General features: G+C 40.7%; 2 protein-coding genes across 2 annotated transcripts in view; one reads left to right on the plus strand and one right to left on the minus strand.

Annotated features, from left to right (window-relative positions):
• The window catches only part of Mtrex (Mtr4 exosome RNA helicase), a 63708-nt gene extending 63213 nt beyond the window's left edge, over nucleotides 1-495 (minus strand). Inside the window, exon 1 of the mRNA XM_087896890.1 lies at nucleotides 126-495. Within this exon, the coding sequence (XP_087753016.1) occupies nucleotides 126-259 (134 nt within the window). The 5' untranslated portion in view covers nucleotides 260-495. The remainder of the gene's footprint in view (nucleotides 1-125) is intronic.
• Nucleotides 496-571: 76 nt separating this feature from the next.
• The window catches only part of Dhx29 (DExH-box helicase 29), a 44124-nt gene continuing 19626 nt past the window's right edge, over nucleotides 572-25069 (plus strand). The window contains exons 1-12 of the mRNA XM_048443029.3: nucleotides 572-873; nucleotides 5923-5996; nucleotides 7103-7216; nucleotides 8601-8730; nucleotides 9190-9332; nucleotides 10310-10438; nucleotides 15093-15219; nucleotides 17079-17237; nucleotides 19860-20025; nucleotides 20458-20581; nucleotides 21796-22416; nucleotides 23182-23325. Coding sequence (XP_048298986.3) covers nucleotides 693-873; nucleotides 5923-5996; nucleotides 7103-7216; nucleotides 8601-8730; nucleotides 9190-9332; nucleotides 10310-10438; nucleotides 15093-15219; nucleotides 17079-17237; nucleotides 19860-20025; nucleotides 20458-20581; nucleotides 21796-22416; nucleotides 23182-23325 — 2112 coding nt within the window. The 5' untranslated portion in view covers nucleotides 572-692. The remainder of the gene's footprint in view (nucleotides 874-5922; nucleotides 5997-7102; nucleotides 7217-8600; nucleotides 8731-9189; nucleotides 9333-10309; nucleotides 10439-15092; nucleotides 15220-17078; nucleotides 17238-19859; nucleotides 20026-20457; nucleotides 20582-21795; nucleotides 22417-23181; nucleotides 23326-25069) is intronic.

Raw genomic sequence — 25069 nt, forward strand, 5'->3', positions numbered from 1 at the left:
ACAACTTCTTCCTCAGACTCCTTCGCCTCCCGACTCCACTCAGCGAATACTCACTTTCTGTGAATCGGGTTCCTTCACCAGCACCCAAGACAGGAAAACAAGAACAGCTAGGAAGTCTTCCTTACCCGGCCTTGTCCGTGGCCCCTGGTGGCCCCTTCCATTTCTCCTTCTCCTTTTCTTTGTCTTTCTTGGCTCCTGCCGCAGTGGTCGAATCATCCTCGAAAACGCTGAAAAGCTCGTCTCCGAAAGCGTCCGCCATCTTTCGGAGCTCTGAGACCGAATCTCCCTCCTACCCAAGAGGCCCCGCGATCGCACCGACAGTGACGCCAATAGAGACTCTACGGTGGCCCGCAGGCATCAAAAATGAGCGAGTCTTAAGGCCTGCGTGACTTTTCCCCTTTTAGTCTGGGTTTTGACCCTTCTTTTCTTTTCCGACCCCTGTGGCGTTGGCAGCTCAATCACGAGAAACCTAGCCCTAAATGACGCACGACACCAGACACGCCGCTGGTTCTCGGGAGCCAAGAGGCGGAGCCTGGCGAAGCAGACCAATTGGACTGGAGCCCCAGCCGAGGAGCCCGGATGGAGGAGGCTGGGTGGAGGCGTGGGAGCCGGCTAACGTGAAGCGCTCTCCGGCGTCTCTTGTGTGGCAGCCGGGATCTGTATCTGGAAGAACACTCTCCTGTAGCTGAAACATGGGCGGCAAAAACAAGAAACACAAGGCGCCGGGAGCCGCAGCGGTGCGAGCTGCGGTGTCTGCTTCCAGAGCCCGAAGTGCCGAGGCCGGAGCTGTTGGGGAAGCCCAAAGCAAGAAGCCCGTGGCCAGGCCGGCGCCGGCCGTACCCACCAGCTCCCGGGAGCCCCGAGTCAAGCAAGGTATGTCCCGGTCCAGTGCCCAGGCTTACGCCCTCAGTCCTTGCTCCCTGTCCAGCAGAGGATAGTCTGCCGTGCTGATGGGATCCGATCTTCCACACACGAGCTTGCTAGCTGTCGGTGGAGTGCATGGCCTTGTAGATTGGTCTAAGGGCCTTTGGTCATTAAAGTTAGGAAAGTAACTCCGTTACGGCATGGCATCATCTTTCTTACCCACTCGTTTTCTCCTTCTAAGAGCAAAGTAATGGCATCTACTGTAGGAACGGCAGGAATCTACCCTGAGCTGTCAAAACAGCTATTCCGCCAATGCAGAGTAGTAAGTAGTACACAGTCAAGTCCTTCTGTCCTGATGCCAGCGCTGTTTGCTTTCTGATCTTCTTTCATGCCTTCTTCAGCATCTATGCAGTGAGTTTGTATGTTTCTTTTCTAAGTCTGTATTTTCTAAGAATAACAGCACTTACACATTGAACACTGCATTAACTTACTGTAAAATTCCTATGCTGCTTCCTGCAGACTTGCATTTTTGCTTACTCTGCAGATTGATTTGATAACCTGAACGTGACTAGTACCTGCCATTATTACGGCGTTTCAAAAATAGCAAAATTATGTACTGTTTTGTTCTGTTTGCTTTGCGTGTACTTCTTATTGGTTTCATCAAGGAAAACTTGCAAGCATATGTGTTTATATATACACAGATACATATATATATATAAATACATATGTATACATACACACACACACACACACACACATATATATATACATATACTGGTGGTAATAAGACCGACAAAATAGAAACGTCACCTCTAGGGCAGCTTAGGAAATTAATTTATTAACCACACAGGCATATTGCTTTTTAGTTGTTAAGCTCCCACAAAGAAAAGTCTGGGAAGAGAGTTAACAGTTTATTCCTGTTTTTACAATGAGGAATAATGAAAAAGTGGCAGTCGAGTGATATTAAGGCTGTCTGGAAGTTAACTTTGTAAAGCCTGGGAGACGAACATGCCAAAGATCTTGAGTTAAGAAAGAGCTTGGGCCGGGCAATGGTGGTGCACGCCTTTAATTCCAGTGTTCAGGAGACAGAGGCAGGTGGATCTTGGTGAGTTCGAGGCCAGCCGGGTCTACAGAGCGAGTTCCAGGACAGCCAAGGCCACATAGGAAAACCCTGTCTCAAAAGGGGGGGAAAAAACAGAAAGAAGGGGAAAAAGGAAAGAAAGAGCGTGGCGCTCTTGAGGAATTCCTAGAATAAGCATTGCGGACAGAGGGGGAAAGATGACTGGCCAAATAAGCTAGTACTGCACTTATATACTAGAAAGTAGTCCTTTGTAACTGCAAATTATTATTAGGTTTGTGGTTCCAGATATAACACATTTCCTCCCGAGTATTCATGAACAGTTGCAAACTGCCCACCAAGGTCTTTTTCTCTCATATGTTCCATAAGCTAATTATACTTTGAAGCAGAGTATTTTCCTATCAGTACAAATGACTTTAAGCAAACTACCTCTAAGTTACAGTATTATAGTGTGTGATTAAATTTGAAATTTATAGCTGCTGGCTTTGTGTGCACCATGCTTTGATGGGGTGGTATGTGTCTAGGCTGTCTGAAGCTCACCACACATTCTTTGTGTAAAATACTTGGTTTTGGGTTTTTGAGTTTTGTTTTGTTTTCATTTTAATTTCTTCAAGACAGACGGGATTTCTCTGTGTAATAGTCCCGGCTGTCCTGGAACTTTCTTTGTAGACCAGGCTGGCCTTGAACTCCCAGAGATCTGCCTGCCTCTGCCTCCCAAGTACTGGGATTAAAGGCGTGCATCAGCACTGCCCAGCTAAGATACTTACTTTTGTGTTAACACTAGTTTTGAATTTTAGGAATACCTAATATTTCAGAAAGTGACTTTAAAGTCTTTGTAGCCTTTCCTTTTAGAAGCAGACCAATATAATTCAAACGACTTTTTAAAACAAAAACATTTTTCTAGTCTGTCAAGTGAGTTTCCAGGCAGAATAAGCATCCCAAAGTCCAAGAAACCAATGTTTATTAAACAATCTGTCTAAATGGGGAAGACAAATGTTTGTTATGTTCTTAGACCTTAACATATGGCTTACAATGTTATATACATTATATATGTACCGACGTAATTTTTTTGTAGTGAGGAAAAAAAATTAAAGAAAATTAGAGCATTTTTTGGAAAATTGAGGAAGAGAGAACCTAAGACTTTTCAGCACCCCATTGATAGTGCATTAATAGAATATAACAATGCTTCATAAAAGACTGAGTTTTTATTATTGTACTTTGTAATGTACCAGGAATTGGGTATTCATTGGGATGAATTTGAAAATGAGAACTGGTAGTATCTCTCTGGTAAGACTCATTTCTTCAGTCCCGTAGAATACTGTCTAGTATGAAAATGCTCTTCTCAGGTCCCAGTTTCCTCCCTGTGGATGCCTCTGTGTTACCTGATGGCCTTCCAGGAAGTCAGCTTTTTCTTATTTATACTGGAAGTTGGAAATGAAAGCAAGGAAGTAAGACGAGTGAAAGTTTTAGGTGAAAGGTTCTGGGGACAAATGGGAATTTGCTTCACTGTGTTCAGTTTGCCAAATTCAAACAAACCAACAATGTTCGTTCGGGGCTTTACAGTCTCAATCCTGAGGATACCTTAACTTTTTTCACAGTATAGGCTTGGTTATTTATTTATTTATTTGAAGACAGGACCATACTTGATGGTATTCTGGGGCAATTGCTATAAAGTAGTGGCTCTCGGAAGTATGCTCGGGAAGGCTCAAGGAACTCCTCACACTTCTAGGGACAGCTCTGATGTTAAAACTGTTGTTGGAGGAATTCCAAACTTGTGCTTTGTTTTCTCATGAGTTGTACAGTATAGTTTTCTGGAGTCTACATGGTACATATTAGACTCATTAGACAGAGTGCAAAGCCAGATGGTACAGAACAAATGGGTGTGCTCCAAAATATGTGTGTTGAAACTCTAGTGCCCAGGGCAGCTGTATTTGAGGAAGGCCAGTAAGGAAATGATTACAGATCGTAGTATTGTAGGGTAGGATCTGTTCAGTGACTAGTGTCCTCTTAAGAAGGCCTGCTGAGAGCAGTCTTCTCTAGGTAAGCACACATGAAGAGCCATGTGAGCACACAACAAAGTGATGGCCACCTGCAGAACAGAACAAGAGACGCCAGGATAAACCCATCCTGCTGGCACCTGGATCTTACCATTCCTGACTCCAGATGGAGAAATAACATTTCTTGAGTGAGCCTGCCAAAAGTATTTACTAGTTTGTCATGGCTGTCCAAGCAGATTAAAACTCCAACTATGTGAGATTTTTACATAAGGCCATGTGTGTCCAAGAATGAGCACAGGAACAAAGAAAGAGCCTCTCAGAGCGTGGAAATATATTTTGTTTGTTTTGGAAACTATGTTTTACTAAAGTTTTGCTTACATTAACATACGTTATTTTAATGACTAATGAATAAAATTTACTTTTTAATTTATGTAATGATGAGTCAATAGTTATAATCCATGTAAATAAAAATATACTTGAATCCTCAATAATTTTTAAGAAGAAAGAAGACGTTAGCCAGACCTGTTGGTAAAGGCCTGTAATTCCTGCTCCTCAGGAGGCTGAGGCAGGAGGCTTACAAGTTCAAAGCCACCCTGGAACTACAGCACTAGTTAAATGTTAGCCTGAACCATTTAGTGAAAACCTTTCTCAAAACCTAAGAAGGGGTTGGCAGGATGGCTCAGCAGATAAAGGCGCTGGCCACCACCAAAGCTGAGTTTGGTCATCAGCCCCCATGTGGTGGGTGGAAAGAGCTAGCTCCTGCAGGTGTCCTCTCACCTCTGCACACGGGCTATGTGCATTCCCAGGCACACGCACCCTGCTGGGAAGCAAAGAGCAAGAACAAGAGGGGTGAGACTGTATGACCTCAGCATCCACCCCCTGCTATGTGCTTCCTCCAGCAAGGGACCACATCCAGAACTTCCCCCAAAGCACCGCCATCTGGGAAATTAGTGTTCAGACCTCCACAGTGGGTTGTCAGAACAGCACAAAGTGTGGGGTTTGGAGGGTAGATGTTAGTTACATCTAACATGATACCGGGGAAATACAGGGAAGAGCTGGAGAAGGGAAATGGGGGTATGTATGTGATCATATATCATTGTATACATGTATGAAATTCTCAGTTTAAATATATGGCTTAAATGAGTTGAGAGGGAACTCATACCTTGGTTTTGGACTTTGGAACAGAAAGGACAGATTTCCCTTGTGTGTAGGCATCAAGTGTGGCGACTTCTTATGACAGCACTTAGAAGCTAGTGCAACAGTCCTGGGCTGAGGCCGAGATGGAAAGATGGCTTCTCTCTCCAGCCTGTCTCCTCACTCAGCATCCCACATTCAGGGAAGAGTTATTTTCTCAGCAGATTTGACCATCTACTAGAAACCCCCAAAACATCCCAGCTAGGTGTCAAGAATAAGAACAGCTGGGCAGCTGTGGTGCACACCTTTAATTCCAGCTTTTGGGAGGCAGGGGCAGGCTGAGCTCTGTGAATTTGAGCCCAGTCTGGTCTACAGATTGAGTTCGAGAACAGCCAGGACAATATCAAAAAATAAACAACAAACAAAAAGCAACAACAAAAGGATAAGAACACATGATTAAGAAATTTGAGGATAGCTGGGCGGTGGGGACACGCGCCTTTAATCCCAGGACTCGGGAGCTCCAGGGCAGCCAAGCTGTTACATAGAGAAACCCTGTCTCAAAAAAACAAAAAAAAAGAAAGAAAGAAAGAAAAGAAAAGAAAAGTGAAGATGAAGATATTTGACCCCAAATATATATAGACATTTGAATTTTAGGCAAAACTAGTTTCCCTTGAGGAATGCTAATTGGTAAAGTGGTCTTGAAATTTTTGAGGGGTTGAGTTCTTGGTGAAGTGGGAGGAATGAGCTAAAATCAGAGGTTTACTCTTTAGTGCCCTTAAGAGGAAAGTTAATGGCATATTGAATATTAATCATTAAATTCCCTGACAATTTGTTGTCTATTATATACAGGTCCAAAAATTTATAGTTTCAATTCTGCAAATGATTCCGGAGGTTCTGCAAATCTGGACAAATCTATTTTGAAAGTGAGTAAGCAAGGTTTTTCTTCATTTCCTGAAGCACTAAAGACAAACACAAAGGCTTGTCAGCAGTTAAGGGTGCTTGCTGCTCTTGCGGAGAACCCAGCATGTTTTCTCGCACTTACGCTGAACAGCTCACAGCTGCGTGCGCCTCCAGTCCGGGGGGGGGGGGGGGGGGGGGGAGCACCACCTTCTGGCCTCTGCAAGTACCCACCCACACACACACAAATAACTAAATAAATTTCTTTTAAAGTTACATCCTCAAATAACAAGAAAATTATGGAATATTTAATTTTTTTATAGATAATATTCTATCTCCCAGGTAGATGTAAGTCAGACACGTGTTGAGAGCTCGCGAGAAGTGAAGTCTGGATAAAGCTTTCTTTGGCCCCACATGATGTCCTTCATAATTTCTAAGTCAACATCTTAGTGGTGATATTAGCATTTAATGTATCTTAAAGCATTGTCATGCTGGATTACAGCTTTCTATTCTCCCAGACTAGACGAAATTTCTGAATTGTGTTTGTGCTCACTAGAAAACATTTACTTAAGTAATAAAGGGATGAAGCAATTTTTGTGGGTAAAACACTTATGTATTTTTTCAGTTAAAAATACATAAAGAACAGGTAAATGGCTAGTGCAGACATAGGAAAGAAACAGGGAGCCAAAGGATTTATAACCTCTCATTACCCGATAGATGAGCTTACTTTGACTTGGCACATCCTCTGTAGTGTGGTCGTCAGTCTGAGACGCTGTTTGCTTGGGCTGCTTCACCTAGGCAGGATTCTAGTTCAGTGTGGCAGTGCTCTGTAATCCTCGCCCTGGCTACCTAAAAGTGACCAGTGACCTAAGACATAGACCTGGGAGGCTTTATAAGAGTGTTTTTCCCCTTGCCAGATGTGATAATGTTTTCCAGACTCCAGTTGGAATACGGCCATGTTGTAGCAATGCGGTCAAATCTGTGGCAGTCCAAAAAATAAAGCTATTTGCTATATCTTCTTTTAGCTAAAATTTGGGGTCTGTCGGAAGGAATATAAGAAACCTATTTGATTTGCCAATAATATTTTGATAATTTAGTTTCTAATTACTGTAAATATTCTTGACCTCAACAGGTGGTAATCAATAATAAACTAGAGCAAAAAATTATTGGAGTGATTAATGAGCATAAGAAACAAAATAATGACAAGGGAATGATTTCTGGAAGACTTTCTGCCAAAAAATTACAGGTATTCACCACCACCACCACTTCTTTCTTCCTTCCTTCCTCTTTCTTTCCCTCTCTCTTTTTTTGTTTCTTTGTTTTTCAAGACAGGGTTTCTCTGTGTGTCACCCTGACTGTCCTTTAGCTCACTCTGTAGACTAGACCAGCCTCAAACTCACAGAGATCCACCTGCCTCTTCCTCCCAAGTGTTGGGATTAAAAGTGTGTGCCACCATCGCCCAGCTTATTTTTCTCTTCTTTGAAGCAGGATGCCTCTGTACCCTAGGCTGTCAATACCTGACTTACTGGGGCTATTTTCCTCCTTCCAGAGGTAGGCATTTGTTGGGAATACTTTAGAGACAGCCCTAAATGTAAAAGTGAATCTTTTAAACTTCCACTGGGGTCACACGTAGATGACTTCTAACTGCAAGCACAGGGAGAGAATTGTCTCTGATACAAGTGCAGACACTGAAATGGTGACATACACAGTAAGTTATATATCCAAGCTACATCATTGAGTGCCTGCATGTTACATTCTGCCCTGCATTTTGCTTACATGCTTTGACATGATAGTCCTACAAAGTTGATGCAATTGATCTTTTCAAAGGAAAGACTTGAGACTTGGAAAGATGCCACATTATGGCATAAAGTTATTGATTAGTAAGTATCTGAATAACCTTGAAACCAGTTCTGTTTAACTTTTTAAATATCATGGTAGAGAGGTATATTTAAATACTTTATACAGAGAGATGTTTGTTAAAACACTAAAGAAAATCTTACATGTTCACATAGAAAAAAATGTGTACTTAAATTATGATATATCTAACTATTAAAATTATTAAGGAAGGGTTCATTTCTACTAAGTAGACATAAGTCAGACACATGTTGAGAACTTACGAGAAATTAAGGAAAGGCTGAATAAGGAAGTTCCTAATAATCTGCCGGGCATGGTGGTCCATGCCTTTGATCCCAGCACTTGGGAGGCAGAGGTAGGCAGGTCTCTGTGAGTTCAAGGCCAGCCTGGTCTACAGAACAAGTTCCAGGATAGCCAGGGCTACATAGAGAAACCCTGTCTCAGAAAAACTAGAAAAACAAACAAACAAACAAAAACCCTGTAGTTTCCAAATTTTTATTATAATGAGCGCATTTAACTTTAACTACCAGGTTAAACTACCTTCCCAACCTCCCTCCCTTTCTCTTTCCCTCTCTTTTGGGGAGTGCTAGGGGTTGAGCCCAGAGTTTATAACATGTTAAGAAAACACTCTCTCATTGGGCTACCTCCCAGCATTCTACAATAAAATATTCTTGAAATTACAGTGTATCCATTTTTGATTTAAAATTAATGAGAAAATGAAATTAGAAATTAAAAAAATCAAATTAGGAAATGTAACTTATATTTCTCTTTGATAGGATTTATACATGGCTTTACAAGCATTTTCCTTTAAGACTAAGGATATTGAAGATGCTATGACCAATACACTCTTGCATGGAGGTGATCTTCATTCTGCCTTGGATTGGCTCTGCTTAAATCTTTCAGATGGTAAACAGTATTGTCATTAATTATTTCCTTTTCTAAAACAGACTTTGTCTTTGGTTTGGGTTTTTTTTGATTTGATTAAAAATTGGGTGTGTCCTTGCATAAATAATAGCAGAAGGATGTAGTTGTAACCTTTGGTAAGGACCTAAGGTACAGATAGCCTTTGTAATTGATGGCAGATACAGCCACAAAGCCAATGAGTGAGGTAGGTTAAAATCTTTTTAAAGAAAATTTCAGAGTTTAAGTAGTGTGGTAAAATAAACAGCTAAAGGTGGGCCAGCTGTCACCTGATGAGGGCACGTGCTTCTGCTTTGACACGTAGAAGCTGATTTTTCCCAGGATCTCTCTTAGGAGGTAAGGGAAGAATGGAATTAGATGCTCTAAATCTTGATGTGTATATTTAAGTATTTGTGTGTTTGGTATATGATATGTATATCTATCTTCAACACATTTTGATTTAAGATGCACTTCCTGAGGGATTTAGTCAAGAATTTGAAGAGCAACAGCCGAAAAGTAGGCCAAAATTCCAGTCTCCACAGATACAGGCTACTCTTTCACCCCCACTGCAGATGGAAACCAGGAAACAGGAAGAGCCTAAGGTTAAGGTAATTGAAGAATTAAATATTTCGGGGGTTGGAGAGGTGGCTCAGTGGTTAAGAGTACTTGCTGCTCTTTTAGGTGACAGTTTGCTTCCCAGCAACCATATCAGGCAGTTCATAGCTGCCTATAACTCCAGCTCTAGAGAATCTGATACCCTCTTCTGACATCCCCAGGCACCAACACACATGTACACTCACACACACGTACACATTAAACAAATTCTTTTTATTTAAAATAAAACTTTAGGCTATAATTCTATCATTCGTAAGGCAGAGGCAAGAGGATCACTAGGGTAAGGGTAACTTGGCTATAAAGTGAGAGTCTGTGTCAACAAAGAGAGAGGATCTTAGTTAGGATTTAACTCTTTATACACATTCTTATTAAGTCTCTGCATTAGTCATGCTTGATAATGTCATATTGGTTGAAGCAAGTCACGTGACCAAACCCAAAGTCTCTTCATGGCCGCATGAATACTGGGACTCTGGGGGGTGTAGTTCATTATGGCATTTCTCTTAAGTACTCTATGTTTCATCAAATATCTGGGAGGCATTAACCTTGTAAAACCACTGCTTTCAGCAACAACACTAGCTTTCAAGGGTGCTGTCTAATTCTTTTTTCACTCTGTAAAGTAGCACACTTAGGTAGAAACAAGAAGATTAGCATGCTCTTCTCGTTTATTTGTTTAGTATTCGATGGGAACTGGTTACGTATCTCAGGCTGACCTAAAACTCACAGTCCTCCTGCCTCAGCCTCCCTGGCACTGGGATTATGAGCAAATGAGTAATCATATTCCTTGTCTTTTGTAAGGTTAGACATCTTTAAAAATGTTTAGTTTGTTTGTCTTTTGCTATATATTAAATAACATGACTTTTACAATTTTTCTGTCTGCTGTTTTTGTAGTATGAAGAACTTATAAAATCAGCTTAATAGTTGGGCAACTTTCTCTAATTCAGTCTTTCAGACATATGCTTTCTCTTTTCAGCCAAAAAAGGAAGAAAAAAATATGGAGATAAATATGAAAGAGTGGATTTTGAGATATGCTGAGCAACAAAATGAAGAGGAAAAGAATGAGAGTTCTCCAAGCTTAGATGATGAAGAGAAGTTTGACCCTGTGAGTAGAAGCCTGAGTCCGGCCTCTAGTGTCCTGCGCACTACCAGGCACAGTGTCGACCCTTATTTACTCTTTGTTTTTCTCACTTTTGAATTGGACAGATAACTCTCAGAGCAATGTAAAAACTAAATAGAATAACATACAGGTAAAACGTTGCCACATGGTAACTAGTAAGTGTTAATTACATTTCTCCCATATTTAAAGAGGTAAACATAATATTTTACTATGACTATTATGTGTAAATAGTATGCTAAATTCTTTGAGTAATAGAAGAAAGGCAAAGTGTATTCCCATATAGAGGAAGACAGCAGTTGGGAAAGAAAAATAGGTGTCTTAAGAAAAAAATAAAAGCATGAGGCTGAATGTGTTAATTGGCTTTGACAATTAATTGACCATGACAACAACAGTGAAGGGGGTCAATTTAAAATATTAAAAATCTTTGTTGTGGCTCCCATCTTTTAGTCCATGATTATTGGGCTGCATTATTTGGGGCCTGTAGTAAGGTAAGTAATGTCATGTTGGCAGTGCCAGTAAAAAAGCTGTTCACCTCATGGTGCATAGGAAGCAAAAGAGCCTGGGAGTGCACACTCCTGTTCATGTAATGTCCAACAGACCCCATCTCCTACAGTGCTACCAGAGGCTAGCAACTAAGCCTTAGTATATGGGCCTTGAGGACACACTTAAGATCCAAAACATTAACAGTGAAAAAGCAAAGTTATAGGAAGAAATTGCATAAGACTAGGAAGTGTCTGTACTTATATGAAGAACTTCTTAAAAACAAATACCTTACAAATAGTATGAGTGGACAATAGACATGTTAAAATAATTCAGTGTTACTAGTCACAAAAATAAAAATACTGTAATGAGATACCATTATAGTTGATTAAAATTTAAAGATCAATAATACCAAGTCTAAAGAAGGATGTGGAGAGTAGTGGGATTTGTTGTCCCTTTGTCGCTGAGTTAAACACATTGACTGTTGATAAATTCTCAGGTAAGGTAAACGATATCTACTTGCACCTTCCTAAGTCTTTTCTTAGTTAGCTTTCTATTTCTGTGATAAACACCATGACCTCAAACAACTTGGGGAAGAAAGAATTTATTCTAATTTACAGTCCATCATGAAGAAAAGTCAAGGAACTCAAGTTGGGCAGGAAACTGAAGGTAGGAACTGAAGCAGAAGCCATGGAGGAACACCCCTCATGGCTTGTTCAACCTGCCTTCTTACATAACCCAGGACCTGCCCATGGATGACACTGTCCCCAGTGGGCTGAGGCCTTCCACAGCAATCATTAATGGGAAAAAAAAAACCTACAGATTTGCAGAGAGGTGATCAGATGGAATGTTTTCTCAGCTGAGGTCCCTTTCCCAGATGACTCTAGCTTGTGTCAAGTTTACAGAAACCCAACCAGAAGAGGTCTCAAGGAAAAATCAGATTTCAATTCTTCCAAAATTCACCAATGATTTTATTAGTCTTCCTTACAAACTGTGAGTGAGGAGATCCAGGAAGGAGCATGGGTGATCTTAAAGCAGCCATGCTGGGTTGTCTACACCTACATGGATGATGGTGCCCATGTGTTTGAGTAGATGCAGTCCCCTTCCTGAGTACTCCCATCCTACCTACTCTAGCATCTCCACTAAACCTGGAGACCACATGACATTTGAGCAAAATTGCATGCAAATAACTGAGAGAAGTGGCTGGGATGCCATTTCAGGGTCCAATGACCCAGAGATTTTGTATACAGATACTGACTTAAGAAAAATGAGAAGTTTGTATATAATCTTTAATAGCCACTTTATTCACAGTAGCCAAATACTGCAGGCAGCCCTGTCTGACCTAGGCAAATGGGTAAAGAAATCATGCTAGCCAGAGTTACAAAGTAGTATGTGCTATATGATGGATCCATTTGTTTTTTTTTCTATTGTTTTAAAATATTTATTTATTTATTTATTTATTTATTTATGTATACAATATTCTGTCTGTGTGTTTGCCTGAAGGCCAGAAGAGGGCACCAGACCTCATTACAGATGGTTGTGAGCCACCATGTGGTTGCTGGGAATTGAACTCAGGACCTTTGGGAGAGCAGGCAATGCTCTTAACCGCTGAGCCATCTCTCCAGCCCTGATGGATCCGTTTGTGTAAAAGAAAAAATATTTATTCACATTTGTAATATATTTGAAAAGATACACAAAAACTTTTGCTAATGATTAGAACTAGAGTGGTAGGGAGGAATAATCTGTACATACAGATTTTCAATTATGGGCCTGTATTAGGATCATATAAATATATAACTAAATGTAGGGCAGTGCAAATCCACTTTGTGATTCAGAGAATGGACTCTTCTGATTGGAGCATTGACTCCAAACTTTAAAGAAGTGAAATTTGAAGAATGCAAGAGTTCAGATGGGCAAAGAGTGATAGGAATATGGTTCAGACATGTAAAAATAATGTGATCACAGGTGTAGAAGTTTAACTGCAAGGCTCCCTTGGGCATTACAAATCCGTGTACACATGAAGAAAATAAAAACATGTCTGAGTAGTGGCAGGCAGGAGTAAACAGCTGAGCTCACTTGAGACTGGAAGAGCGTGACTGCTAGAAAATGAATTTGACAACTGAATAGTCCAAAGCCAGTGCAAGCCTGAAGGCAGATGACTGCAAAAGGAACCTAACATTTCAGGTCAAGTTTAGCAGTGTCCAGGGCGGTTTGTCATATTGAATGCTACTGGGGATACTTTAGAGCCCTTCTCTGCCTTGTTAGGTGTTGGATGTGTGCCTGTGGGCTGAGATCAGAAAGGGAACAGCTGTTCTAAAGCAAGAGACAGCAGAAATCAGCCGTTTCTCAGATATGAAGGCTCAAGAACATTTCTTCAAAGAAAATAAACAAATGGCCGATAAGCCATGAAAAAATATTCCACATTATTAATTTACAAAGAAGTAAAAATCAAAACCATGGCAAGATGCCTTCAGACTCATTGGGATAATCAATTCCAAAACACACACACACACCAAAAAAAAAAAAAATTGCTGGACCTGTGGGAATAGAACCGTGTGTACTGGTGGCAGAATGTAAAATGCAGCTATTGTGGAAAAAAGTGTGACAGTTCTTTAGAAAATTGAAAATAGAATTACCATATGTTAGGGTTCTCGAAAGGAACAGAACTCTCTCTCTCTCTCTCTCTCTCTCTCTCTCTCTCTCTCTCTCTGTCTCTCTCTCTCTCTGTGTGTGTGTGTGTGTGTGTGTGTGTGTGTGTCTGTGTTTAAAGGGAATTTATTAAGCTAGCTTACAGGATATAGTCCAGGTAGTACAACGATGGCAGTCTCATGGCAGAAGGTTGTTTGATCCACTAAACTGCATGTCTCTGCAGTTCCAATCTGGTGCTGAAGTCTGGGGAGAATTCCTGCAGAGCTGCTAATTTTCAGTCTGTGTTAGAATCCTGAAGGAGTTAGATTTAGTGCTGGTCATGGCAGCAGAGTGGACAGATCTGCCAGCAAGAATGAGAGTGAGCAGACCAAAGGAAAGCTTTCTTCTTCCATGTCTTTTTCTTTGGGCCGCCACCATATGCCCAGATTTAGGGTGGGTCTTCCTTCAGATAATCTGACAGAAAACCCTCACAGGAGTGCCCAGAAGCTTGGCTTTAGTTCATTTCAGATGTCAAATCGGCAACCAAGATTAGTCATCACGCTGTATGCTCCAACAATTCCTCTTCTAGGTATATACTTAAAGCCTTAAGGTCAGGGTCTAGGAAAACGTATCTGTATGTCATGTTTACAGCAATAGCTAGAATGTAGAAACCATCTAGTATCAACCAAAGGGTAATGTGTATACAGAATGGAAGGCCATTCCTGGCACACAAGATATCTTTGATGGATCTTTAGGACATTATGCTAGTAAGCTATGTCAATCACAAAAGTCAGATGCTTATATGAGGGTCTTAGAACAGTCAGAACCATAAAGATGGAGAGTAGAACACTGTTTTCCAGGGGCTGATGGAGAAAGAGGAATGGGGCGATTACTGCTTACTGAGTATAGTGTTCACTTCTACAGCATACAAAGCTAGCCGTCTTGTGGTTGAGGTGGCTGCCAATGACATGAATGTTTTACAGCACTGAAGAGAAAATAAAATGGCAAGATGCATAAGTAGAGGGATGGTGATATCAGTGTCTTATAGAGGAAAGTGGGAAGAATTAGTGTGAATGGGATGGATTAGACACAGTAGCTAGGCCTCCTTCTGTTACTCAACCTTGGTGTGTCTGCACACAGAACGGCCCCAGCAATTGTTAGTTGTGCCTACTGAGTTGTGTTTTCCTGTGGTGGTAAGCAATATATATATCACAGCAGCACCCTCGTGCCTGCCTCATCTGTGCCATGTGCTGTTATGCTGTCGTCTGCGGCCGCTTATTACCCTAAGGAGAAAGGTCGTCATTGGGGTTGAACTTTCTGCTCTCTAGCTTTTGCTACAGAGTCACAACCTTGTGTTTTCTGAGTTTTCCTTCACCCTTTTATGTCTCTTACATTTGTCTTGTTTTTCTCTGAGAAATTCTAGAAAGTGATTTGCTAGTCTAAACTTCGTAGGTTCTGACACAAAGTAGTGGTCACAGATAAACTGTTCTTAGACTTTTTTATTTTCTCTTCATTATTTTACTTGGAAAAGAATCAAAGGTACTTGAACCTTTCAGCCAAACTTCTGGACGCAAAGGAGCAAGCAGCATCCTTTAAACTAGAAAAAAACAAGCACGGCCAGAAAGAGGCGCAAGAGAAAATACGAAAGATACAAAGAGGTGAGCACTTTCGAATTTTTACTTGTAGAAATGTAATTGTGTGTCTGTAGTTTGCTTACTGTTTAGACTTAAGATTGTTTAACTTTGCCTATAACAAACCAAATGATAAATACTGTTGAGTTTGTGATGGACCTTGCAGTCTGTTACATCCTCCCAAGTGTTACAACATAAAGGAGCAGCATTTGGTTAAAAATGAGCAACTGTGCTGTAACCAAACTTTATTTGTGGACAGTAACCTATATACTTCATATAATTTTTAAGACACCAAATACTATTTTTTGTGTATGTCTGGTATATTCGTGTGTGTGCTAACGCACTTACCCTCGTGTGCACATGTGGAAGCCAGGCGCCAATACCAGGCATCATCCTCTATTGCTCCCCACCTTATTTTGTCCTTCCTTCCTTCCTTCCTTCCTTCCTTCCTTCCTTCCTTCCTTCCTTCCTTCCTTCCTTCCTTCCTTCCTTTCTTCTGTGTGTGTGTGTGTGTGTGTGTACGTGTGTGTGTGTACGTGTGTGTGTGTTTTTGACAGTCTCATTTTGTACTTTGAAATGCTTTAGACAAAGTCTCTCTCTTTGTAGCTTCAACTGTCCTGGAACTCTATGTAGACCAGACCAGTCTGGCCTCAACTTAGAAAAATCTGCCTGCCTCTGCCTCCCAAATACTGGATTAAAGGCATATGCCACCACTCCTGGCTCCACCTTATTTTGGGGGACATGATCTCTTACTAGAGCTAGCATTCTATTTTATCTAAACTGACTAGCAGCAAGCCCCTGGGATCTGCCTGTCTCCCTGCACTGCTCCCAAGCTCTAGGGTTGCACATGTGCACTGTTACAGCTGGGTTTTGTGTGTTCTCTGGGAATCTGAGCTCAGATCCCTTCATCCACTGATCTGTCTCCCAACCCCTTTTATTTTTATAATCATTGTAAAATCTAAACACTATGCAAGCTCACAGGGCATACAGAAATAGACAATGGGATGGATTTTGCTATAGGCCATAGTCTGCTGATCCTAGGGGTGTGTGTATATATTATAAAATGCTATTTCCATTCAAGAAATGTAAATGTGATCTTATATGTAATTTTTTCTAATGAAAGTAGTAATCTTTTAATCTATTGTACTTACTAATTTTTTCTTAGTATACATTATGGAATATTGACCCAACACCATTCAATTGACAGAGGTTTCTGTCCCACCCAGTCATCCAGTCCCAAAGAAACACACAGAGGTCTACATTAATTAAGACTGGTTGGTTTAGTAGCTCAGGCTTCTTATTAACTCTTATAACTTATTAACTTATATTAGCCCATAATTCTTGTCTGTGTCAGCCACATGGCTTGGTAACTTTTTCCTCGAGGCAGTCACATCTTGCTTCCTCTGCAGCTGGGTCATGACTGCAGACTGAAACTTTCCTCTTCCCATAATTCTCGTTGCCCCGCCTATACTTCCTGCCTGGCTACTGGCCAATCAATGTTTATTAAACAAGTATAAGAAACACATCTTTACGGGGTAAAACCATTGTCCCACAGCAATAGAAATTAATAAATTGCACTTAACTTCTAGCATAGATTCCAAGTAGGAATTAAGTAACTTTTTTTTTTTTTTTTTTGGTTTTTCAAAGCAGGGTTTCTCTGTACATTTGGAGTCTGTCCTGGAACTAGCTCTTGTAGTCAAGGCTGGCCTTGAGCTCACAGACATCCACGTGCCTCTGCCTCCCGAGTGCTGGGATTAAAAGCGTGCACCACCACTGCCTGACAAGTAACTAGTTTTAAAAGGAAAAGAAGACATGCTGTTTTTAAACTATATTTGCAAAAAAAGCATAAAAAGCAAATATATGAAAGTAAACTTTTTTATTGGTAGAAATGGAAACTTTAGAAGACCATCCAATATTCAACCCAGCCATAAAGATTTCACATCAACAAAATGAAAGAAAAAAACCTCCTCCAGCCGCAGAAGGTGAAGGTGCTCTAAACTTGAATTTATTTGAAAAATCTGCAGCTGCCACTGAAGAGGAGAAAGGTAAAATTTAGGAGATCATGACTGTTACATTGCATTTTGGCATACGACTTAAACTGACAGTAAAATTATACTTTCATAGATGCTTTATAAAAGTAATAACAATTATGATGACCGTGTGTAACATTTTGTCATTGCAAAGACACAACCTAAGGCCCATCTCTCTGTAGCTTATCCTCCAAACTTGACAGATAGATTTTAATTGTCAACTTGACACTGCCTAGAATCGTGTGTGTGTTGTATGCGGGTTTGTACACAAGAGTGCCAAGGAGGCCAAAAGAGGATATTGGCTGTCCTAGAACTGTACTTACAAACAGTTGCGAGCTGCTCCACATGGGTGCTGGGAACCAAATTCATGGCCTCTGCAAGAGTGGTTTATGCTCTTAGTCATAGTGAGCTATCTTTCCAGTCCCTGAAAAAGCAGTCTTTTCTTTATCAGATTGGTCTTTAGGCATGTCTGTGAGGGGTTATCTTCATTGATAATTGATATAGAAGGACCCAGTCTACTGTGAGGGGCACCATTCTCTGGCAGGTGGTCATTGGCTATGTAAGAAGACTAGTTAAGTGTGAACCAGAAGGTGATCCAGCAAGCAGCACTCTCCAGGGTTTCTGTTGTGTTTCTTGGCTGTGAGTGTATTTCCACCCTGGCTTCTCTTAGTGTTAGACTGTGACCTGGGAACTGTAAGCCACATTCCCCAAAGTTGTCCTAAGTCAGTGTTTTCTAATAACAATAGAAAGCAAACTAGGACATGGTTTTTCTGAGAAATGTGAATATGAGTTTATGTAAATGCGAGTTCTTATTTTAAACCTTTTAATTTGTTGCTTCTGTTTTTTTAATCTTGGGAATCAAACCTAGGTCTTGCACATGCAAGCAAGTACTATGTAGTGGAGCTGTGTCCCCTGCTCTCCAGTGAAAATCCTTTAGTGGCATCAGTTACAAGTCCAGGGCCTTTCCTAGCGTTTGAGCGCTTTTGCATCTTGATTCACTTGTATCTTTCCACTCTGTTTCCCAGTGCTCTAGCCACTTCACTCCTTACATTTGTTCTCGACAGTTCCTTTCCTTTTCATCTTGCTACCCCTGGAGCTTAGGCACAACTCAAACAATACTGTTTCTTTGACTCGCTAAGTCCTCCATAACCCTAAGAGGTGAGTGATCATACACATTTGTGCATTGCTGCACACACTGGTCATATTCTCTGCACATTCATCAGATTATATCACAGATCACTTCTTTATTAAATGATAGACTTTTTAAAATTATATACTTAGTTAGTAATATTTATTGAATCATTGATATGCAAAGAAAAGGAGTTATATGAACAAAATAACCCAATCTCTTTCCTTTTATTTGTGCAACAAAAGTATGGACTGTGAGCACAGATAAATTGTATATTTTTAAATCATGATTTGTGCTTTCGGAGAATACAGGGTTTTAATAATAGAAAGAGTAGGGATGGAGAGATACCTCAGCAGCTAAGAGCACGTACTGTTCTTGCAGAGCTAAGTTCAGTTCCCAGCACCCACTTTTGGTGGCTGTAACTCTGGCTCCAGGGGATCTGACATCCTCTTCCGAATGTCCGTACTCATGTAAACATACCCGCACAGAGACACACACACATACAGATATGATTTAAAGTATAATAATAGAGCAGAAGGGTATGATTTGAACTGGAGCCACCTTGCTGGTAATATTAGCCATGAGGGTACTCTGATAGTCTGACAGATAATCAGGTGTTAGCTTGCTGGTAAAGAGTAAAGAAGAGAGATAGTGAGTTAAAAATCTTAAGGTAAAAGTGTGTTTGGAGTGTCACTATTTGACAGATTTTCTGTGGGGGAGATGTACTATATTTGTGTTATTTGATATGGTAGTCAATAGCAAAACATGAATATTGAGCACTTAAGATATGACTAGTGTACCTAAGAATTTAAAATCGTAATTGATTTCTAACCACAAGGCTGGTAGCTACTTGGCCAGGAATACTTTGAACATTTAAAGGATTGCCTGAGGGCCAGTGTAATCACAGCATTTGGAAAAGCAGCATACAACATATTGGCAGGGGTGGACCACAGAAACCTTTTGGGACAGTTATCAAGAATGAGTACTTAATTTTAGATGTACCAGGAAGCCACGGAAGGTGGTGTTGATGACAATGGCCATGATAAGTAGAGAAATGGTATGTGGCATTATTTTCAGTAACTACATGGAGGGTATCCTACCAGTTATTGTTATTCAGTAAATATGAACATGCCTAAGGTCCTCGAGGTCAGCCAGGTGTGATGGTGCACACCTCAGATCCCAACACTTCTTGAGAAGAACACAAAGAGGATCAGGAGTTCAAGATCATCCTTGACTACGAAGCAAGTTTCAGGTCTTCCTGGGCCATGTGAGACCCTGTCTCAAAACCACCACCAGCACCTCCAACAACAACAAAAGATTTGGGATGTTTTGTGGTTCAATCCATGAAGAGGATTGCATCACCGAGAGAAGAACAACTTTTGTCTGTTCCTCCATCACCTGTTCTCTTCAGAAGTGCTGTTCCCAAAAGGGAGAGCATATTGATCACTCCAGAGAATTTACATTACTGTTACCATTTTTAAAGAACAAGTCTTTGCCTTCCATTTAAGGTAAAAAGAAAGAACCTCATGATGTAAGAAATTTTGACTACACTGCTCGAAGCTGGACTGGAAAATCTCCCAAACAGTTTCTAATCGATTGGGTCAGGAAGAATCTTCCCAAGAGTCCAAATCCTTCCTTTGAGAAAGTTCCAGTAGGTAGATACTGGAAATGTAGGTATGTTTTTCTGGTTAACTGAATGAACTTTTAGAAAACTGTGCAATGAAAATCTTTTTGTTTCTTGTAAATTATGTAAATATTTAGAAATGTCAGGCTTGGTGGTTCATGCTTGTAATCCCAGTGCTTAGGAGGCTGAGGCAGGAGTTCCAGGCTGACCTGGGCTGCAGACTGACTTCAAATCTAGTCTGACCCGTAGAATAAGACTTTATCTCAAAAACAAAATACAAATCAAGTAAGCATTTAAGAAACTCTTAATTCCTTATTTCCTATTCATATTGCTTATAAGTCATTATCTAATGCAGTGCCTTCCATGGAAACACATAGCTGTTGTAAGTTTAAATCTGATGTTAATGAATTTCTGACTTTTTGATCTTACTCATCAATTTTTTAAAGGTTTTATTGTTATTTTTTTTTTTTACTTTGTTTTAGGGTAAGGGTGGTCAAGTCTGAAGATGATGTTCTGGTCGTATGCCCTACAATCTTAACAGAGGATGGCATGCAAGCTCAGCATCTGGGAGCTACATTAGCCCTTTACCGTCTGGTGAAAGGGCAGGTGGGTCCCTTTAGGTCTTGATGCTTTAGAAATCACTGAGATGATGGCAATGCACATTGAGCATCCCTGATTCAAAACTCCACTGTCTAAAGACTCTAAAACCCAAATCCTTTTCAGCACAGATATGATGTGACACTAGAAAATTCTGCACCAAGAAACTTTCTTTTGTGAATGAAATTATTAGAAGTATGTCATAAAATTACTTTCAGACTCTCTGGAAGGCATATATAAAACAAACAGAATTTGTGTTTAGACAGGTCTAGCCCAAGTCTACTCCATGGCGTATGGACCAGTAAGTCTAAAATCCAAAACTTATAGTTGCAAGTTTTGAGGATAAGAAATGTTCATTCTACAATAAAATTATACCTTAAAACTCAATTTTTCAACTTAAAAATGCAGGCAAGTGGTTCCATTTTCAACTTTAGGTTCTATTAACTGTGTGCTTAGCGGTTAGAGAAGGGTTAAGTGCTACTGAGGGAAGACGCTCTCTGAGCAAACAGTCAGTGCTCTCAAAAGTTAGAGTGCCAGCGTTTCCTTTTCATGAAGAAGTGTTTCTCTGTCTTCGTGGGAAGTGCCTTACTGAGTGTTATAGTGCTATAAAAAGACACCACAGCCATGGCAACTCTGAGAAAAGAAAGCATTTGGGGGGCTGGCGAGGCTTGGTGGTTAAGAGCGCTGGCTGCTCTTCCAGAGGACCCTGGTTCAGTTCAGCACCCACATGGAAACTCACAACTGTCTGTAACTACAGTTTCAGGGGATCTGACACCCTTGCACAGACAAAACACCAGTGCACATCAAATAATAAAGAATAATTTTTAAAATAAATGATTCAGTTAGGGCCTTGCTTACAGTTTCAGTGGGTTAGTCCATGATCATAATGGCAGGAAACACAGACATGGCGTTGGAGCAGTGGCTGAGAGCTTTCAGTCCTGATCTGCAGGCAGAGAGAGACACACACACAGACTGGTGTGAGCTTTTGAAACTCAAGTCCACTCTCAGTAACATGCTTCCTCCAATAAGGTCACACTTCTTCCAGCAAAGCCACACCTCCTAGTCCTTCCAAATAATCCCCACTAACAGGTGTCTCTTATGTTAATGATTTTAATGTTTATGGATAAAGTTACATTTTAAGATGCAGTCGACTAGCCTGAGTTCTCACTGAATTCTGATACCTAATCAGCAAAGTAAAGCATCGCTGTTGTCTCCCTTTCTAGTCTGTTCATCAGTTACTCCCTCCTACTTACCGAGATGTTTGGCTGGAGTGGAGTGATGAAGAAAAGAAAAAGGAAGAATTAAATAAAATGGAAACCAATAAACCACGCGATCTCTTTATTGCCAAACTTTTGAATAAGTTGAAGCAACAGCAGCAGAAGCAGCAACAGCAGCAGCAGCAGCATCCGGAACATAAAAAAGAGAGCTCTGAAGACCCCGAGGAATCTTGGGAAAACTTAGTTTCTGATGAGGATCTTTCTGCACTGTCCTTGGAGTCAGCAAATGCAGATGACTTGGAGCCTGTCAGGAACCTCTTCAGGAAGCTGCAAAGCACACCCAAGTATCAGAGACTTCTGAAGGAAAGGCAGCAGCTGCCTGTGTTCAAACACCGGGACGCAATTGTGGAAACTCTGAAAAGGCACCGGGTTGTGGTCGTGGCAGGTGAAACAGGGAGTGGTAAAAGCACTCAGGTCCCACATTTCCTATTGGAGGACTTGCTTCTAAATGAGTGTGGAGCAAGGAAATGTAACATAGTCTGTACCCAGCCCCGAAGAATCTCAGCAGTGAGTTTAGCCACCAGGGTGTGTGATGAACTGGGCTGTGAGAATGGCCCTGGAGGAAGGGTAAGGCTTATTCTTTCCTCTCCACCTCCACGAGTGCTGATCTGACGCTGCCCTGCTCTTGGGAACCTGTACGGGATCCTAGTTCTCGTCACTGAATACTCAGATATGTTACCATTCAAATATGGTATTCAAAGAGTAGGCACAATCAGATCTGTCTTGAGTACATCATAAATCTTTCCTGTGGATGTGTTCCTGAGCAGTTCTCTTTTCAGTGAACAGAGGGGAAAAGGAGGGTAGATACAAAATGCTAGATTATTCAGAAAAGGAAAGAGCAAATGATGGGGCCGGAGCAATGTCTCAGAAGGCAGAGGCAACGGTGCACAGGCTGCTGACTTGAGTGGAATCCGGATCTGTTAGGATGGAAGACCTCCTATCTTCACGTGTACACCGTAGATTGCACGAGCCTACACTCATGCACACTAAATAGAACTTAAAATTTTAAATTATCAAGACAAATTTTACAGCTTCAATTGAAAATCATAGAAACACATGTTTTTAGCTTTTTGAGGCAAGATTTCATACTCTAGCCCAAGGCAGCTTGGAACTCACTGTGTAACCCAGGCTGACCTTACACTCACAGTGGTACTCCTGCCTCAGCCCCGAGTGCTTGGACTACAGGGGTGAGCCGCCATGTCCAGCTAGAAATAGACTCTTGGTAATAAGTTGCATTAGCGAATCTGCCTGACTGGTGCATGGAGTACTGAGATGTGCACAGGGCTGCACTCTCTGCAGTAATCTTATAGCCACTCTGTGTTCTCCCCACAGAATTCTTTGTGTGGCTATCAGATCCGGATGGAATCTCGCGCTAGCGAGTCTACCAGGCTACTGTATTGTACAACAGGAGTTTTACTAAGGAAACTTCAGGAAGATGGTCTTCTGACTGATGTGTCTCATGTCATTGTAGATGAGGTGAGTAGGCTTTATAACTGTGTCCAGATAAACTCTAAACGTGTTTATTTTAAAAAAAATGTTGGTGACCCTAACACTTTCTTTGTGTTTACTACATATCAGACACTGTCTATTGGATGATTTAGTTTCATCCAGCAAATGCCTTGCGTAATAAGTACTACATCCTATTTGCTGCATGCCTGACAGTGTCAAAGGCTCACACAGACACATGTTCATCTAATCTCTCCAGCAGTGCAGTGGGGTAGATATTTTTACTTTCCAGTTGAAGAAATGGAGGTACACAGAGGTTCAGTTGTGTAGCTAGAGTCTCAGACACTTCCCTCTCAGCCGCCTCATTGACCTGTTTCAGGATTGCTCCCAACTCTTTCACAGAAGACAAGAACTCATCAGTGTGCATTTCATTTTTTTCTCTAAATATTCTTCTCGAATCAGATTTGAGGGCACACTTGAATTATGCCCGAAGTTTTGTGTTATGGCTATTTCAGATGTCTACCAGCCTACTCAAGAAAACTAATTTGCTAGTGTTTTTTTTCAAGGACAGATATATTGCAACTCTTTTTTTCAAAAAGTATTATTAAATTTTTCTAGCAAGTTAGGATAGCTGACACCTCTATATCTCAGCACTTGATTGAGACAAGAGGATTGCCTCAAGTTCCTAGCCAGCATGGAACAGTGTGAGACTCTCTTAACATGGAAAAAAAGAGAAAGAAAGACCATAGCCTGATACTGGTTTTTATGAATGTCTGTTAATTTACTAAGTTAGCAGAAGTAACATTTTGTCATACTTTGGGAGTTTTGAGGCAGGGTCTTGCTGTGTGCCCAGGCTGCCCTGCACATCAGTCTTCAGGCACTGAGATGAAGGCATGTGACACCTTCTTCTCACTCTCGCTCTCTGGCGTGTAATTAATAGACTACAGGTAGATTACTTTAGAGGTTACTCTTCTGGGCTAGGAAATATTTAAAAAATAAAAATTATAATCTCACAACCCAGGAAAAAAAGAATTTCACCATTTAATTCATGCTTTTATGGGTGTGCATTCCATATGTCTCTTTAGTTTGTGAGTCTTTCGGATCACTAGTGTACAAAATATGGATTTTGTTTGTTTGTTTTGGGTTTTTTGTTTTTCTCTGTGTAACAGCTCTAGCTGTCCTGGAACTAGCTCTTGTAGACCAGGCTGGCCTCGAACTCACAGAGACCCAACTGCCTCTGCCTCCCGAGTGCTGGGATTAAAGGTGTGTGTCACCACTGCCCAGCCAAAATCTTGATTTTTAAATTGCTTTACAGTACTCTATAATTTGTATGTCTTCTATTTATTTAACCGTTTTCTTGTTAGACAAATTTTAAGTAAAGATGTTTTTCAATCTAATTAATATTCTGGTAATAAATAAGTGATAGGAATTAATTTATCTTTGAGGGATCTCTTTTCCTTGTGGGATAGGTAGGATATTGCACTGTGGTTGATAAGACATTATAAAGAAGCTGGGTGGCTATTGGCTCACTCCATAGAAGAGTTATCCATAGAATGTAGAGGAGAATATAAATACAGTTTTCCAGAGAATACAGAGGTCATAATTGTTGCTTCGCAACAGACCTAAGTAAATATCATCAAGGGTCAATATGAGCCAAAGTGCTTTTCTTATATATTTTTGAGAACTTTTATTTATATCAAATCATAAGTTCTCTTGTAACTTAAATAGTTAGCAGAATATTCCTTTAAAGACACACCAGCCTGCAGAGACTGTA

This window comes from Myodes glareolus, chromosome 15 (genome assembly GCF_982192425.1).
Source record: "Myodes glareolus chromosome 15, mMyoGla1.1, whole genome shotgun sequence".
NCBI classification, from domain to species: domain Eukaryota; kingdom Metazoa; phylum Chordata; class Mammalia; order Rodentia; family Cricetidae; genus Myodes; species Myodes glareolus.